This window comes from Ranitomeya imitator, chromosome 1 (assembly GCF_032444005.1).
Source record: "Ranitomeya imitator isolate aRanImi1 chromosome 1, aRanImi1.pri, whole genome shotgun sequence".
NCBI lineage: Eukaryota > Metazoa > Chordata > Amphibia > Anura > Dendrobatidae > Ranitomeya > Ranitomeya imitator.
Window position 1 is genome coordinate 704,830,766 of NC_091282.1, and position 18,341 is coordinate 704,849,106.

Consider the following 18,341-nt stretch of genomic DNA (forward strand, 5'->3'; position numbering starts at 1 on the left):
ACTAGTCCAGCAAGGTGTTCCCTCCCCTGGGCTAGTCCGGCAGGGTGTTCCCTCCTCTGGGCTAGTCTGGCAGGGTGTTTCCTCCTCTGGGCTAGTCCGGCAGGGTGTTCCCTCCTCTGGGCTAGTCCTGCCTCTAATCTAATCATACGTCTGTGATGGTGAATGTCAGACTCTATAGAGGCCCTAGCTTATTCTTGAAAGATTGCAAATTAATATAGAAAAAAAAGGAGGTTAATGGCGCTGATGATGATTACCAATTGAAGATTCCAGGAGACCGAAGAGGTTTCTATGCGGTTTATTATCACTGCGCTTCAAAGTCATCCGACTTCTTCACCAGGACAAATCACAAAATCGGGTTTGTCCTGATGAGGAAGTCAGATGGCTTCAAAACACGTAAATAATAAACCGCATAGAAACCTCTTTGGTCTCCTGGAATCCTCTATTGGTTATCATCATCAGCGCAGGTAACTTACTTCTTTTCCATACTGATTTTCACCGGATTCCACTACTGGGTCTTGCAGCAGCTACTACAGTAGTTGCATATTATTCATTATCAATTCATTATCATTTCTGATACAGTGAAGTCACTTTTATTTTTTTGCTTTGTGGTATTTACTGATTTTTTTGTGCCAAATACTTCAAAATGGTGCATGCAGTTTATATATTTGGTGCAAAGTAACAAAAAAAATGCTATTTTTTGTCTTTTTAACTTTTTGCTACTTTGTAACTCCAAAAGACTTAACCATTTAAAGGGAATCTGTCACCAGGCTTTTGCTATTTAATATGATAGAAGTATGATGTAGGGGCAGAGACCCTGACTCCAGTGATGCATCACTTACTAAACTTTTTTTTTGCTGTTTCAATAAAATCAATACAGGAGATTATCACTACTGAACTATGAGTCTTGTGCCTCCTGGTCCAATCACATCCCCACCACTGATTAGCAGCATGCTGTCAATGTGCAGAGCATATGCAAAGCAGCCAATCAGTGGTGTGGGCGGGGTTATACACAGCTCAGCATTCCGAGCGCTGCTGACTTGCAGCAACGAAAACGGTGATTATAGCACAACTGCTTCACCCAGTAATCCAAGGGATATATCACTGGAATCAGGGTCTGCGTCTCTACCTCGTGCTGCTGTCAGATTACATAGCAAAAACCTGCTGACGCATTCCCCTGAGAAAGTCACACTTTTAAAAAAATAAATACAATTGAAAATTCCGTCAGAAACCTTCAGTCAGGGACTGGAGCGATATGCATAAAAATAGTTGCATTTCAATTGAGTTCCTGCCTCTCATGTGCCAGCATCTTAGGTCTTTGACAGAGGACTACTGGGCCTTGTTTATTTTTGTAGAGACATTTGTAAGATTGAAAGACTGACTAGCTGTCTGGTGGACGGCTGATGACATCTGATGGATGGCTCAGGCTCGGACAGGTGAATTCCCCTGTGCAGGTTTGGCCCGCCGCCCACCCAACATGAGCAGTAGCGCAATACACTTAATTAACAATGTACAGACAAGAGCAGCATCTGATCATTAATTTATCAAACTACCCAGTTTATTCTATAAAAGCAGAGGTAAATTTGTGAATGAAGGTAAGGTGATATTTGCATGTAGCTGACCAGGGGGCCTCCAGAGCCAACATTACAGATGAGCCCTTGGCACCCGCGCCCAACACTGATGCTACTAGTACATTGGCTTCATGGCTTTCAGTCTGCAGCGCTGGAGTTGGGACTATTAGGCAAGTAGAACTTTTTTCCCCCTGTTCTGGTTGGAGAGGTGGCTATTCACACACATGCATATGTTTAGTTTCCAATGATGGCAAGTTACATAAACGGAAAAACACAATATTAAGCGTTACAGAGCAGGACAGCCTCTAAGTGAAAGCATGCTAATGACCAAGATGCAATGTGTATGTTTAACACGTGTGACCACATATATGTCTAATGGAACGAGATAACATATAAATGATGTGATTGTTAACAATGAGTTGAAGATTAATAATAGAGATTATCTGCTTATGGATAAAGTCGCATGGAGATTATGACTGGTAAAGGTGTAATCATATACTTCTGTGGAGTTGAATTACCGTAAATATATTCATCATTTTCCTATACTTCACACAATTGTAATATAATGTAACATATGACATAAGTGAGATATGGTGCAGAGCATCGCACATATTAGCAGCCAGCACACCATGCCTGGAGTATACAAACCGATGGTGGCTTTGGCCTCAAGCCATCCGGGTCAAGCTGTGTGTCACCCACACCCTCAATCATTTTCTTCAATGCCTCCCCCATATCTGGGGTGGGCACCGTCCCAAGCAAGATATCTTTCTCCTGGCATCAGCAAACAAAATGCATAGGTTACAAACTGTGGAGACAGTATAAGCCTGGAGATAAGAGTTCTGATGGCGGACCATGGCAGCCAACCGCCGGCTGTAGCAGTGGCATGTTGACCGTACCGATGCCAGTGCTGCAGTGGGTGGAGGATTGCCGTGGTCTTTTCCTTGAGACCTTTTTTAATATTTTGCCTTAGTAAATATTAAAACTCTAAACTGCATTCTATCTCATGCTATAAACTGAATTTATTAATAAAGGGAATCGACACTAATGTTTGCGAACAATACTTGTCAAATTAGAAAAAAGCAACAACTTTGATCTAATGCCGTATGTCGGTTGTAGCATATAGCACTGAGTGTGTAGACAGGTTTATAGGGACAGCTGTACTGTAGACCTCGAGCTGCCCTCCGGTAAGAACCAAAAATACAAACTCTTAGTATTCTCTCTCTAATGACAGCTGTTGGCATCACATATATTCGCCGCCATCATCAACACCACTTTTACTGGGGTTTTCAAGAGGAGCGGTCTGCTATGAGTTACAATGGGAGTGGGCAGCAAAAAATAATGTGTGCAGGGTGCAGATTAGGTTCAGCTATCATGTTTCAGTAAATGGAGACTTCATGAGTGGAAATGTTATTTATCAGGAATAGATACAGGGGATATAGTTTTTAAGCATTTAGGGATTATTTGTAAATTTACACTGATGACACACTATTGGTAAAAACCAGACACGAATGACACACTGATGGAAAACACTGATGGCACTGACACAGGTTCATCATGGTGGTGTCATAGTGTATCGCTAAACTTCTTCATATTGCCAATCTTGCTCCTGACAGGTATCATCAAGGGAGAGAAGGATTCATCCTGTTGGATTTCCAAAGAATGATCTTTTTGGTCCCAAGGTACAAATCATTTTTGGGGAATCTGGCAGCGGCTCTTAAAAAGGACAGAGGATTGCTCAGCCTACAGCTATCTAATGGGTATTTAGGGCTTTACCATGCAATTATCTCCTGCAAAATGTCATGTGTCCTGAATGCTTGTCATAGTGCATTAATAAGACTTTTAATAAGTAAGAACACATGTAAGGCCCCTTTTACATGTTTGTGTTTGCAGTATGTGAGGCATCCATTTTTTTCACCGATGACACACATACTCGTTATAACCTATGGTGATCTCCACATGTCAGTGTTCACACGGAAACATGTCAATTTATTTTCAACAGCATGGATGACAAGGGCCAACATAAATCAAGGGGTCTGTGAAAAACATGTGCAGAACACCGATGGCATCAGTGTGTCATCCATGTTTGACACTGCAATGTACAGGAAAATCTTTGTAAATTAAATCTTTCTTAAGCCATACCAGAAAAACACAGATGGCTCAAGGATGGCACACTCATCCAAAACACTGATGACACGGGTACTATTTTTTTTGGTAACGGTATTATATGGACATGTGAGGCTGTTGAGGAATAGGAAGACTCCAGTGTTGCCCTTTCAGATAATTCCAATGACTTGTGCACCCTTTCACACTAAATCAGTGCCTTTCTCAGGCTGTGAAGCAGTTGCTTGTTCAGCATAGCCCTGCTTTTACTCCATGTAGCAATAAATGTTCTGCAAGGATACAACTGAAGTCATCGTATTCTTCAGCAGCGCCATGACAAGCTAATTCCTTTTTTATTTTAATTATGATTGGCATCCACCTCCAGCTGAACAGAAATACGGGAAGAGCTGCAGCCGATTCTAGCATATCCCAAGGTGGTGATAATACATCTCATATAGGAGAGAATCCTATCCCTAGCACTCTGCCTGGTAGTAATACATCTCATGTAGGCGAGCATACTATCCCTAGCACCCTGCCTGGTAGTAATACATCTCATATAGTCAAGCATACTATCCCTAGCACCCTGCCTGGTAGTAATACATCTCATATAGGCGAGCATACTATCCCTAGCACCCTGCCTGGTAGTAATACATCTCATATAGGTGAGCATCCTACCCCTAGCACCCTGCCTGGTAGTAATACATCTCATAGGTGAGCATCCTACCCCTAGCACTCTGCCTGGTAGTAATACATCTCATATAGGCGAGCATACTATCCCTAGCACTCTGCCTGGTAAAATTTGGGCGCCCCTCATAGGGCCACGGTTCGGGTCGGGCCACCGTGACATCTCAGCTGAGGGAACTGAAGGACCCGGTACCGAGTACCCCATTGCCCTTCCGTGGGGGGCGTTGCAAATTTACTTGGCATCACGAACAGGATCTACTTAAGCCTGAGAATTCGGGTCATGTGTGCCTTAGAACTGTGTCAGAATCGGATTGGAACTGTGATTTATTGCAAGGACTGTATATTGCCATTTCCCGCCAAAATTGCCGCCATTACCGCGCCACGAGGAGCGCTGGAGAAGAAGAAGAAGGGCGTGGAGTTGTGGGCGTGAACGAACTGAGAAGCGCGAACAGTAATGGCCGCCCAGTCTAAATATCTCTGTACCTTGAGGACGTGTCCGTCAGCAGCCGAGATCCGCCTCCTGATCCTCATTGGCGGGCGGAGACAAAGAAAACGAAACCACCCACGGAGCAGAGAGCGGGAAAAGGACGAGGAGGACAGCAGCCACGTGGAGGACGCCATGGCGAGTCACCCGGAGCCAAAGTGTGGGGTCGGAGCAGGAGACTCCCCCAGCTACCCGGAAGGGTACCGCAGCCAAGTCCTCACTGCAGACGCTGATTCCCTGCAGCTTGGAATGGAGGAGCTGATTATCAGCTCCTGCGGCTGCAGGTGAAGACAAAGTCCTCATACCCGGTGGTACCTGCGGAGGACTTAGGCTACGTTCAGACTAGCGTTGTGCTAGTGTGCGTCGGGTTAGCGTCGGGCGACGCAGCGGCGACGCACACGTCATGCGCCCCTATGTTTAACATGGGGGACGCATGCGTTTTTGTTTGTTGCGTTTTGCGACGCATGCGTCTTTTTTGCCGCAAGCGTCGGACCAAGAAAACGCAACAAGTTGCATTTTTCTTGCGTCCGATTTTCGGCAAAAAACGACGCACGCGTCGCAAAACGCAGCGTTTTTGCGTGCGTTTTGCCGCGTTTTTGCGTGCGTTGTGCGTTGCATCGCCGACGCAGCGGCGCACAACGCTAGTCTGAACGTAGCCTTACAGACACTGATGCCATTCCCTGCACCGCTGCCGGTGGAACCAGTCGAAACCCAGGACACCGAGGTGGCAGGTAAGGACGCTGACCCTGCCCCGGTGACTGAAGGTCTGCTTGTGGGCCCTGTCACGGCGCCACCTCCCTGCGGTACTCACCGCCTCCAGCGCCTAGAGCCCTGGGACCAGGCCACGGTTATGGAGCAACTCCTAAAGGCTCCGATCGCGCCCACCACCCTGCCGGGTGAGGTCTACGCGGAGCGAACTGTATGCCGCTGGGTGAACCCCGGGCAAGATTTTATGGGGTTTCCCGGGGCCATAAATGGCGCGAGGGTGAGATAATGGAGGTTCTCAGCTGGGAGGATTATCAGGCCCAGCTTGACCAGAAGTGGGAGGCGCAGGAGGCAGAATAGCAGGCCAAGCGTCAGGCCTACCACCTAAAGGACCTTGCAGTCAAGGCCAAGGCCCGCAAGGACTGCAGTACCCACCAGGCCTCGCAGAGGCAGGGCAGAGTCGTGACTTTTAGACTCAGTGGAGGTTGGGGCTTCATAAAGGAGCCTGGGTTGTATGCGGTGGTGTTTGTGAACCGCCGGGATGTGGAGTCGCATCTCCGGGAGGGACACCCTGATTGGGACCTATACCCAGGTGACACCGTGACATACACCAGGCACTTCGGTGAGAAGGGCTGGTTTGCCCTCAATGTGCATAAAAAGAGGGACCCCGTTGTGCACCAGACTACAGCCCCTGCTCAATCTACTCCCATGGCAACGGTCCCCTTGTGTTCAGGCGTCCGCCGTCAGGAAGACTACAATTGCTACTCCGACGAGCACTATCGTCAGGACCACTACCTGTACGGTAGCTACCACTACCTCGGTGGTTGCCAAAGAATTGCCTGCAGTGATGGTTTGCGTACCAGCTGTGCCTATGCAGAGAACTGTGGGTACGCAGACCCCTGTGTGGAGTGAGGGAGCCCCTTATGTGGCACCAGGTAGCCGCCAATATCCGGGTGGCCTACCTCGACCTTTGCTACCACCAGAACTCGAGTAAACCTCGAAAACTTGAAGAATTGTAAATAGTTAACTGTTCTTTCTTTGCTGATTTGAACCCGTTCAGGGTTAATTCTTAAAGGGATCCCTTAGTTTACCCGGGATTCCCTATTTTGTTCCAGTTTTTGCACAAGTCCATCATGGTTTTAAAGGAACATTGGAATCATGAACGGTGAATGGTTCCCGAACTGTCCTCTGTAAATAGTTTGCACCTTCGTAAGGGTGCTCTCTACTGGTTTTACAAGCAAGAAGACTTTGCGAAGAAACTGTTCCTGACGACGACGTGAAAGTTTCTACAGTCTTAAAAGTTTATTAGTGACTTGTTGATTGTTTGCACTACCTCAGAAAAGACTAGTTTCTCTCTTAAAGGGAATGTTCAGTTGTTGCACATTAATAATGTTTACATAGCTGTTAGTATGTAGCTAGATAGTGATAGAATGTTAATGACGTACTTTAGATAAAAGTAAGGTTTTAGGAAGAAAAATGCAGTAGGCCAGTAGGGGTAGACAGATAGTCCTGCATGTTAAGAAGAAGAATAAAGAAAAGGTTAAAATTGCACATTAAGGGTTAATGATAGTATACCCTTAGAGGGTACTTGCACTTAGTAGATAGAATACCTGTATGGGTAATTGTATTTCATAGTAAGTTAGTAAATGTTCTCTTTTATAATATGCATAATGTAAATATTTTCTTGTTTGCAACGTTCAAGAGTTCTCACCTCCCATAAAGGGAAGCACTGTTAATTTATTTGTTTAAAGCATTTCAAAATTTTGCATGTCTTTTGCTAACCTGTAATTGTTGTGTTCTTTTCCCAGCCCGGGAGTGCTGGATTTAACCGGGGAGGGGGGGGGGAGGGGGTTGTGCAGCGCCCCAGAGTAGTCCTGGTCGTTGCAGTAATGTCGTTCTTCCACCAGGGGGAGCGATGTTACGTCTGATGGCACCAAAGGAGTTCACCCTGCCAGGTATCACAGCCACACACACACTTCACACGCCGGCCACCAGGGGGAGCAAAAGGTTCTATCTATTAGGCCACTCCTCACACTTGGGTAAAACTGGGGGTTTGGTTAGGAAGTTAGGCAGTTGGAGATGGAAGGAGAAGCTGACTGGAGGGAGAAGGAGAAAGTCAGGAGGAGAGGAGAGGAGCAGACTGGGCTCGGCCCAGGAAAGGAAAGAAGGACACGGAGCTGCGCCTGCAACCCATGCGGCAGCCTCCAAGGAAAGGACAAGAAAGGAAGTGTGCCATAGTGAGTGAGCACCAAAGTCATAGCAACAGGAGTATAACACCAGTGGGAGACCAGCTAGAAGCAGGCTGCCTCCCACTGAGCGCAGATCCGGTAGCCGGAACACCGAGGGAGTAATAGACTCTATGCTTTACTTCAGAGACCAGCAGGACAGTCGATTGGCTGCCCGACCTAAGAACCTAAGCAGACAAGGTGGCAACACGGAGGAGGGGCGACGCTAGGGTCCCTATAAAAAAGCCTCAGGCCACCACCATCATACGGGCTTGTCCTATCCATCTGGGGGACAGAGAGAAGAGTAACAAGAGTGAGGACCCTATGGGAACTAATGCACGTAGGGACCTACTACATTACTGTACGCAAGGGGAAGGCTACTGATTTCCACCTGGATAAGGGGACTCTGGAAGTGCCATCAGATCGGCTGGACTCTGCCTACCCTGTCATCCGGCACTCAGGACTGTGGATGCTGAAGCCTTCAGTAAAGGTTAAGAGACTGCACCCATTGTGTCCTCGTTATTCACCGCGCCTTGAACCTTCCGCCATCACCATCTACACTTCTGGGAAGCCCTGGGGATATACTTCACCTGTGGGAAGGTATACCATCTAGCTGCCATTCCATCACCCCAGCGGACCCCTAAGCAGCGTCGGTCACCCTGACCGAATACCACAGGTGGCTTCACAAACACTACCGTTTCTCTAAAACCCCTTTTACTTTGGGCACCCCTCATAGGGCCACGGTCCGGGTAGGGTGTTGTGAATTCTGCTTTTGGGTTCCCTCCAGTGGTTGTAGGTGGTAATGCAGTTGTCCCTGAGTTTCAGTCCTGGTCAGGTGTTCCTGCTAATTGCAGTTCTGACTGGGGTATTTAGGTGTGCAGGATTCATTAGTCCTTGCCAGTTGTCCATGGTTCTGGGAGGTTTTGGATCTTTGTCTAGTTCCTCCTGCCTTGCTGCCAATTCAGCAAAGATAAGTGTCTGGTTTTTGTTTCTGTGGCACACATGCTGTGTGCTTATATTCTGTGCTATTCATTTGTTTTCTCTTGTCCAGCTTAGACTGTGTCAGTGTTTTCTCAGTCTTGTTGGATTCTCTGGAGTTGCAGATATACGCTCCACATCTTTAGTTAGATGGTGGAGTTTTTTGTATTTTCTGCTGTGGATATTTTGGAAGGATTTTAATACTGACCGCTTAGTATTCCGTGCTATCCTTTCCTATTTTAGCTAGAGTGGCCTCTTTTACTAAATCCTGTTTCCTGCATGCGTGTGTCTTATCCTCTACTACTCACAGTCAATTTTTGTGGGGGGCTGCCTATCCTTTGGGGTTCTGCTCTGAGGCAAGGTAGAATTCCTATTTCCATCTATAGGGGTATTTAGTCCTCCGGCTGTGTCGAGATGTCTAGGATTTGTTAGGCACACCTGTCATGATCTGTACTTTTTTCCCTGTCCTGTATTTTGTATAGTATGTCATGATGTGATGCGACTTCTCTTTCGTTGTATTTACTGTACATTTTGCAATGTCATGGGGTGCATGTAACTAACCTGTCTCCTTCCCCCAATACTTGCAGCCCTGAGCTATAATGTAATTAAGCTTTGTCCACACCACTAGGGAAGGAATAGCCATTCTTCCTCACAGCAGGTGGCTAGTCAAATGCACACAATGAATAGACTAAGTGGAGCCACCAGTCTAGAATCTTCTGGTGGACCCAACCATTGAATAGAAGGTGTGACCTCTACCCCCCTTCTTGGGCGGATCCCTGGAGCTCAGACAATCCATTCTTATTTTGAGATCAGATGTGAGTTGATCCTTGAAGGAGAAGGAGTGGGGATTCTTAGCTGAGGCAAGACCCCATGTCCATCTGTGACTGCGGAAGCGAACGGGGCAAGACTTGAGCTGAGGACATATCTCGTCGTTCGTGGGATTGTTTTGGGATCCCTTGGACTCGTGTGGACTATTGCTTTGTTACCTGGCACAAGGATTATCGGGAGGTGCCCCGAACCTGTTCCGTTGGACTAATTGTGGACTCTGTAGATCTACCTGCATGTGTTGTTCCAGCGTTCTTGATAATAAATCTGTTGAATCATCCCTCGGCCTGTTGTCCCTTCTTGCTCTGCCGTACACCCCGTCACAAACTGGTTGGCAAGCAGTGGGACCAGAGCAGAAGAAATGGAGGACAACGGCCCATCAACATCGAGAACCAGCACCACAGAGTACAAGAACTGGAGTTTGGGGAGCCTACAATCAAAGGCCCGGGAAGTAGGAGTCCGTTTTAAAGGACTCTCCAAAGAGCAGCTTATTGAGGCTTTGGAAGGAGTTCGCCTGCAAGATGACGCTGAGGAAGGATCCTCACAGCAAATGGAGGAAAGACTGCAGCCGGAGGTAAATACCCAACAAAGTCAGTGGGTTGTGTGGTACGAGGAGGAGTTGGCATTGCTGGGAGAAGAGGCCACCATAGACTATAAGAAAGAGGCCATTCACCGAGCTCAGGAGAGGGAGAGGGAGGCCATTCACAGAGCCGAGGAGAGGGAGGCCATTCACAGAGCCAAGGAGAGGGAGGCCATTCACAGAGCCGAGGAGAGGGAGAGGGAGGCCATTCACAGAGCCGAGGAGAGGGAGAGGGAGGCCATTCACAGAGCCGAGGACAGAGCTCAGGAGATGGCATTGCTGGAGAGGCAGATCGCTTTGGAAGCAGCTAGAAGCTCCAGACAGACTCTAACCCCAGCACCCACCATGAGGGAACTCCCCAGAGTGTCCCGCAAAGACTTCAAGCCCTTTAATGAGGCTGCAGGCGACATTGAGGGCTTCTTCCAGGACTTTGAGCATCAGTGTCGATTAATGGAAGTCCCGGAAAGGGACCGAGTCCGACATCTGGTGGGGCTCTTAGAGGGTGGAGCTGCCGCAGCCTATAGAGCTATGGACCCTCAGGGGAACTGTGAGTATGCGGAGATAAAAAGGAATATTCTAGAACATTATGCTGTTACCCCAGACACTTACAGGACTCAGTTCCGTACTTTAGCCTGTGATGAGGAAGTGTCTTTCAAGATGTATGCCTACAGACTCAAACAAATATGTCATCGCTGGCTGGAGGCAGAGAATGCCTTAACCTGGGAGACCTTCCTCCAGGTTATCCTAAAAGAGCAGTTTTACTTCAAGTGCCCTGCTGAGATCCGGGAATGGGTGCGTGAGAGGAGACCAGCCACTGTGGAGGAAGCTGCAGCTCTAGCTGATGAGGCTCTCACCATCAAGCCTCAGTGGAGGGTTCTGTTGGAGGATGGAGAGAGGCCTACCAGCTCCACAACACCGGTGGCCCCCTGTTCTTCTGTCCCCATTGTTCCCCGTTCCTCTAAGCCACCACCTCATGCTGATACCCGTGTAAATGTGCCTCCAGTTGCTTCTACTGCGTTTTCTGGAATACGACGAGGAGAGGAAGTAGCAGAGCGCAGGTGTTATGGTTGTGGGCATCTGGGGCATCTGCAGGCCTCATGCCCAGCCAGCCCATGGAGGAGTCGTCCTCAAAACCCTACAGCACCTTCAGGTGGGGGCCGGCCTCCAGAGGACGCCTTGGATGGAGTGAGACCCAGCACAGATGCTATCGATGTGGACAGCCGGGGCATCTGCAAGCCTCCTGCCCAGCTGTTCAAATGAGGATTGATCCTGTACCCAGTCATATTATTAATTATGTACAGCCAAGTGCCATGGAGGACGACGTGTCACCACTATGTGAGGACTGGCCTTGTGCCTCACCCACCCATGTTGCACCACTAGGAGTTTATGGTGTGCGACCTGCAGCTATGATGACTTCTGCTCATCGAGGTAAGCACTTGCAGGAGGTCGTGCTGGATGGGCAGAGACTTATTGGATTTTGTGACTCAGGGGCTTTCCTCACACTGGCTGATCCCCGAGTGGTTTGGCCTGAGGCAATCCATCGAGGACCTGGGATTGTCATTGAACTGGCTGGTGGACAATGGAGGACTATTCCCACAGCCACTGTGGATCTGAACTTTGGTTTTGGGGTCAGGCGATGTGTGGTTGGGGTGATGGGTGGTCTGCCTGCAGATGTTCTCCTGGGCAATGATGTGGGAGAGCTACGATGCCAATTCGTGGCTGCATGAAGCCACATGTAAGTTACGCTCTGCCTGTGTGTACTTAACCAGCGACCTGTAGAGGTCCCTGGTACATACACAAATTGGGAGGGGAAGGGATTGTCATGATCTGTACTTTTTTCCCTGTCCTGTATTTTGTATAATATGTCATGATGTGATGCGACTTCTCTTTCGTTGTATTTACTGTACATTTTGCAATGTCATGGGGTGCATGTAACTAACCTGTCTCCTTCCCCCAATACTTGCAGCCCTGAGCTATAATGTAATTAAGCTTTGTCCACACCACTAGGGAAGGAATAGCCATTCTTCCTCACAGCAGGTGGCTAGTCAAATGCACACAATGAATAGACTAAGTGGAGCCACCAGTCTAGAATCTTCTGGTGGACCCAACCATTGAATAGAAGGTGTGACCTCTACCCCCCTTCTTGGGCGGATCCCTGGAGCTCAGACAATCCATTCTTATTTTGAGATCAGATGTGAGTTGATCCTTGAAGGAGAAGGAGTGGGGATTAGAGTTGAGCGACCTTGACCTTTTTAGAGTCGAGCCGGGTTTTGCGAAACCCGACTATGTCCAAAGTCGGGTCGAGTGAAATCGGCCGATTATGACGTAAAGTCGGGATCGACCGAAACACGAAACCCAATGCAAGTCAATGGGGCAGCATAGTCGGCAGTGAGTGGGGGCCAGGAAAACACCTAGAGTGCCCATTTTAATGTCAAAACCATCCATTCTTCTTAATGAAGCTTGTCAAGCGTAATTTACCTTAAAATAATTGGAAGGCATTTGAAATTGGGGGTCATTTGGCTAAAGTTGTGGGGGGTAGGGCTGGTTCAAGTAATTAGTGGGCCCAGTAAATCTGGACCACGTCACGGCAGTGGAGCAGGGAGAGGTAAGTATTTCAACTTTGCAAGTGCTGTGATCCTGAGCAAGCAGGGGGGGCCCACTCGTTGGCATTGGCACTGGCACAGGGCCCCTCAAAGTACAGCGGTGTGTTTGCACGGCGGGGGCGCCTCCCACCGGCAGCAACACTTTTGCGTACTATGAGAGGCCCTGTGCCAGTGACGTCGCCAACTAGTATTCCTCCCCCCACCTGATGAAGGAACCTGCACTTTCATCTGCACCTTCCTCTTTGTCCCCGTGTAAGGTGGTATGGTATGCGGGAAGAGCAACCTGACTTTCAGCAGGGTCACAATGTTGTTGTGTAGCGTGCACGGGGAATGTTGCGTTATGGGTCAATGTACCAGCAGACTCATCTATCACTGGCTGGGCAATGGGCACGATGAAGTGGAAACACAGATATAGGCCCAAAGAATAAAGTGGGCTAAATGCAGTTCAAAATTGGTAACACAGGAATAACCAGGGGGCATTGCAGTGGAGGACAACTGGAATGAGAGGCTGACACAGAGAGTAGGGCCAAATCAGTAAGTAGTCGAAATGCAGTTCAAAATTGGCAACCGTAGTAAACAGGCGGCACAGCTTTGTTCAGTGGAGGAGAACAGCAAGGAGTGGCAGACACCGATAGTAGGCCCCAAACCAACTAGTACGCCAAATGCAGTTGTTCCATTTAACCACAATTTAATGAGAGCCTGAAGATAGAAGCTCAGGAAAGGCAACCTGGGGAACACCTTGGAGTGTAACACACCATCTCTCTCCACCCGATACCCATTTTGTAGGCCTAATGCAGTGTAGTTTTCTACAACTACTAAACGAGAGTCGGAAGATCGAAGCAATGGCGAGGAAACCTGGAGAACACCTTGGAGTGTAACACACCATCTCTCTCCACCCCATTCCCCATTTTTTAGGCCTAATGCAGCCTACTTTCCGACACCTACTAAACGAGAGCATGAAGATCGAAGCTCAGGAAAGGCAACCTGGGGAACACCTTGGAGTGTAACAACAACCTCTCTCTACACCACGGAAGGGCTGATTCTTAGGAAGGAAGGCTGTTGTAAATAAGCATTGCGCGTCCGAGGGTGATTATATTCTTATTCGGTATCTACTCACCCTCGGACGCGCCATGCTTCTTGATTTGTAATTAATGTTTATTTGCAATGTGCTTTTGACTTACTCAATTATTTTTTTAATTATTGATTTTATTAAATTAATAGTTTAACATCTTATTGGAAATAATTTAAAGGAGACGCGACAGGACAACACTCGGTGGATGCCATATCTGTGTTAACAACTCCAAAAAACTTTCAGTTAACTTCTTGCAGGAGAAAGAAATTGTAGCTGTTGGACCTTTGTAGTACAGTTCCAGATATTTGTTGTGTGTTTGTTTTGATTGTTAAAATGTCTGCATTTGAGATCTCAACACGATCTTATTTTTTATAATCAAATTAATTTTTTAAATATTTTATTAGGTTGGTTCAAGGGGTACACGGGCCGCAGTAGACAGGTCAGTGGAGGCCTAGTGGAAGGAGGGACCGCAGACAGGCATCGAAGGCCTAAAATAATCACACATGGCTGTAGGCAATTTTAAATTGGTTCCAGGGGTACACGGGCAGCAGTGGTGTGGTCAGTGGAGGCCTAGTGGAAGGAGTGACCACAGACAGGCATCGAAGGCCTAAAATATTAACACATGGCTGTAGGCAATTTTAAATTGGTTCCAGGGGTACTTGGGCAGCAGTGCCCTGGTCAGTGTAGTAGTAGTTGAAAGAATGGACCGCAGACAGGCATCGAAGGCCTAAAATAAAAAAATTGGGCTGGCTGTAGGCAATTTTAAATTGGTTCCAGGGTTACACGGGCAGCAGTGGTGTGGTCAGTGGAGGCCTAGTGGAAGGAGTGACCGCAGACAGGCATCGAAGGCCTAAAATAATCACACATGGCTGTAGGCAATTTTAAATTGGTTCCAGGGGTACACGGGCAGCAGTGGTGTGGTCAGTGGAGGCCTAGTGGAAGGAGTGACCACAGACAGGCATCGAAGGCCTAAAATATTAACACATGGCTGTAGGCAATTTTAAATTGGTTCCAGGGGTACTTGGGCAGCAGTGCCCTGGTCAGTGTAGTAGTAGTTGAAAGAATGGACCGCAGACAGGCATCGAAGGCCTAAAATAAAAAAATTGGGCTGGCTGTAGGCAATTTTAAATTGGTTCCAGGGGTACACGGGCAGCAGTGGTGTGGTCAGTGGAGGCCTAGTGGAAGGAGTGACCGCAGACAGGCATCGAAGGCCTAAAATAATAACACATGGCTGTAGGCAATTTTAAATTGGTTCCAGGGTTACACGGGCAGCAGTGGTGTGGTCAGTGGAGGCCTAGTGGAAGGAGTGACCGCAGACAGGCATCGAAGGCCTAAAATAATCACACATGGCTGTAGGCAATTTTAAATTGGTTCCAGGGGTACACGGGCAGCAGTGGTGTGGTCAGTGGAGGCCTAGTGGAAGGAGTGACCACAGACAGGCATCGAAGGCCTAAAATATTAACACATGGCTGTAGGCAATTTTAAATTGGTTCCAGGGGTACTTGGGCAGCAGTGCCCTGGTCAGTGTAGTAGTAGTTGAAAGAATGGACCGCAGACAGGCATCGAAGGCCTAAAATAAAAAAATTGGGCTGGCTGTAGGCAATTTTAAATTGGTTCCAGGGGTACACGGGCAGCAGTGGTGTGGTCAGTGGAGGCCTAGTGGAAGGAGTGACCGCAGACAGGCATCGAAGGCCTAAAATAATAACACATGGCTGTAGGCAATTTTAAATTGGTTCCAGGGTTACACGGGCAGCAGTGGTGTGGTCAGTGGAGGCCTAGTGGAAGGAGTGACCGCAGACAGGCATCGAAGGCCTAAAATAATCACACATGGCTGTAGGCAATTTTAAATTGGTTCCAGGGGTACACGGGCAGCAGTGGTGTGGTCAGTGGAGGCCTAGTGGAAGGAGTGACCACAGACAGGCATCGAAGGCCTAAAATATTAACACATGGCTGTAGGCAATTTTAAATTGGTTCCAGGGGTACTTGGGCAGCAGTGCCCTGGTCAGTGTAGTAGTAGTTGAAAGAATGGACCGCAGACAGGCATCGAAGGCCTAAAATAAAAAAATTGGGCTGGCTGTAGGCAATTTTAAATTGGTTCCAGGGGTACACGGGCAGCAGTGGTGTGGTCAGTGGAGGCCTAGTGGAAGGAGTGACCGCAGACAGGCATCGAAGGCCTAAAATAATAACACATGGCTGTAGGCAATTTTAAATTGGTTCCAGGGTTACACGGGCAGCAGTGGTGTGGTCAGTGGAGGCCTAGTGGAAGGAGTGACCGCAGACAGGCATCGAAGGCCTAAAATAATCACACATGGCTGTAGGCAATTTTAAATTGGTTCCAGGGGTACACGGGCAGCAGTGGTGTGGTCAGTGGAGGCCTAGTGGAAGGAGTGACCACAGACAGGCATCGAAGGCCTAAAATATTAACACATGGCTGTAGGCAATTTTAAATTGGTTCCAGGGGTACTTGGGCAGCAGTGCCCTGGTCAGTGTAGTAGTAGTTGAAAGAATGGACCGCAGACAGGCATCGAAGGCCTAAAATAAAAAAATTGGGCTGGCTGTAGGCAATTTTAAATTGGTTCCAGGGGTACACGGGCAGCAGTGGTGTGGTCAGTGGAGGCCTAGTGGAAGGAGTGACCGCAGACAGGCATCGAAGGCCTAAAATAATAACACATGGCTGTAGGCAATTTTAAATTGGTTCCAGGGTTACACGGGCAGCAGTGGTGTGGTCAGTGGAGGCCTAGTGGAAGGAGTGACCGCAGACAGGCATCGAAGGCCTAAAATAATCACACATGGCTGTAGGCAATTTTAAATTGGTTCCAGGGGTACACGGGCAGCAGTGGTGTGGTCAGTGGAGGCCTAGTGGAAGGAGTGACCACAGACAGGCATCGAAGGCCTAAAATATTAACACATGGCTGTAGGCAATTTTAAATTGGTTCCAGGGGTACACGGGCAGCAGTGGTCTGGTCAGTGGAAGTCTAGTGGAAGGAGTGACCGCAGACAGGCTTCCAAGGCCTAACATAACAAAATTGGGCTGGCTGTAGGCACTTTAAATTGGTTCCAGGGGTACATGGGCAGCAGTGGTCTGGTCAGTGGAAGTCTAGTGGAAGGAGTGACCGCAGACAGGCTTCCAAGGCCTAACATAACAAAATTGGGCTGGCTGTAGGCACTTTAAATTGGTTCCAGGGGTACATGGGCAGCAGTGTATGGTCAGTGGAAGTCTAGTGGAAGGAGTGACGGCAGACAGTCTTCGAAGGCCTAACATAACAAAATTGGGCTGGTTGTAGGCACTTTAAATTGGTTCCAGGGGTACATGGGCAGCAGTGTATGGTCAGTGGAAGTCTAGTGGAAGGAGTGACCGCAGACAGGCTTCGAAGGCCTAACATAACAAAAATGTCAAAACAATGGTATTGTCAGTGCCAGGCATTGAAGGATGTCAGCGCCTAGACTACACATTGGTGAAGCTGTGAGAGATAATTTTGCTAGTGGTAGAGCACTGTTTGAGCTGGGGGGGGGGGGAACTGGCTTGTGGCCGGCGGTACAGGCACAGGGCCCCTCATATTACAACGGTGAGTCTGACGTTGGGTGCGCACCACCACCGCCAGAGACACTTTATTGTACTATGAGGGACCCAGTGGCAGTGCCGTCGACCAAAAGCGGCCACACCCACCTCTTCAGACAAACAGCACTCTCAAGGGTCCAAGCGCAAAGTGGCGATAGCACGACCCCGTGTGGGGAGTTTGGCCATTTCGTGAGGTGGAAACATGTCGTATGCTGGACAATCAGGTGAAGAAAATTACGAGATTGGAAAAGTCATTCAGAATAGTCCACAGGCAAGACCTTTTCATAGGAAAGCTAGGTGTCAGCCGGGCAGGGTGGGGCAAAAGATTTTGAAATCCAGTTGTGGTTCATTTTAATGAAGGTTAGATCATCTACATTTTGGGTAGCCAGACGAGTCCTTTTTTCTGTTAGTATTGAACCTGCAGCACTGAATACTCTTTCTGATAGGACACTAGCTGCCGGGCAAGCAAGCTCCTGCAATGCATATTCTGCCAATTCTGGCCAGGTGTCTAATTTGGATGCCCAGTAATCAAATGGGAATGACGGTTGAGGGAGAACGTCGATAAGGGATGAAAAATAGTTTGTAACCATACTGGACAAATGTTGTCTCCTGTCACTTTGAATTGATGCTGCAGTACCTGTCCTGTCTGCGGTCATAGAAAAATCACTCCACAACCTGGTCAGAAAACCCCTCTGGCCAACGCCACTTCTGATTTCTGCCCCTCTAACACCTCTGGTCTGCTGGCCCCTGGAGCTCGTGTGAGAACGATCACGGGCGCTGTGTGCAGGGAATGCCAGAAGCAAACGGTCAACAAGAGTTGATTGTTTTGTTGCTAATATTAGTTCCAAGTTCTCATGTGGCATAATATTTTGCAATTTGCCTTTATAGCGAGGATCAAGGAGGCAGGCCAACCAGTAATCGTCATCGTTCATCATTTTTGTAATGCGTGTGTCCCTTT

At 48.1% G+C, this 18,341-nt stretch overlaps 1 protein-coding gene across 3 annotated transcripts in view; it reads right to left on the reverse strand.

The window, feature by feature from the left end:
* The window catches only part of CAPN3 (calpain 3), a 237,959-nt gene that overhangs the window by 117,229 nt on the left and 102,389 nt on the right, over positions 1-18,341 (reverse strand). For 2 of the 3 annotated variants that reach the window (XM_069731840.1, XM_069731831.1), the window contains exon 6: positions 2,217-2,339. The exons of the other annotated variant lie outside the window; for it this stretch is intronic. In XM_069731840.1, coding sequence (XP_069587941.1) covers positions 2,217-2,339 — 123 coding nt within the window. The remainder of the gene's footprint in view (positions 1-2,216; positions 2,340-18,341) is intronic. 3 annotated transcript variants of the gene reach the window in all.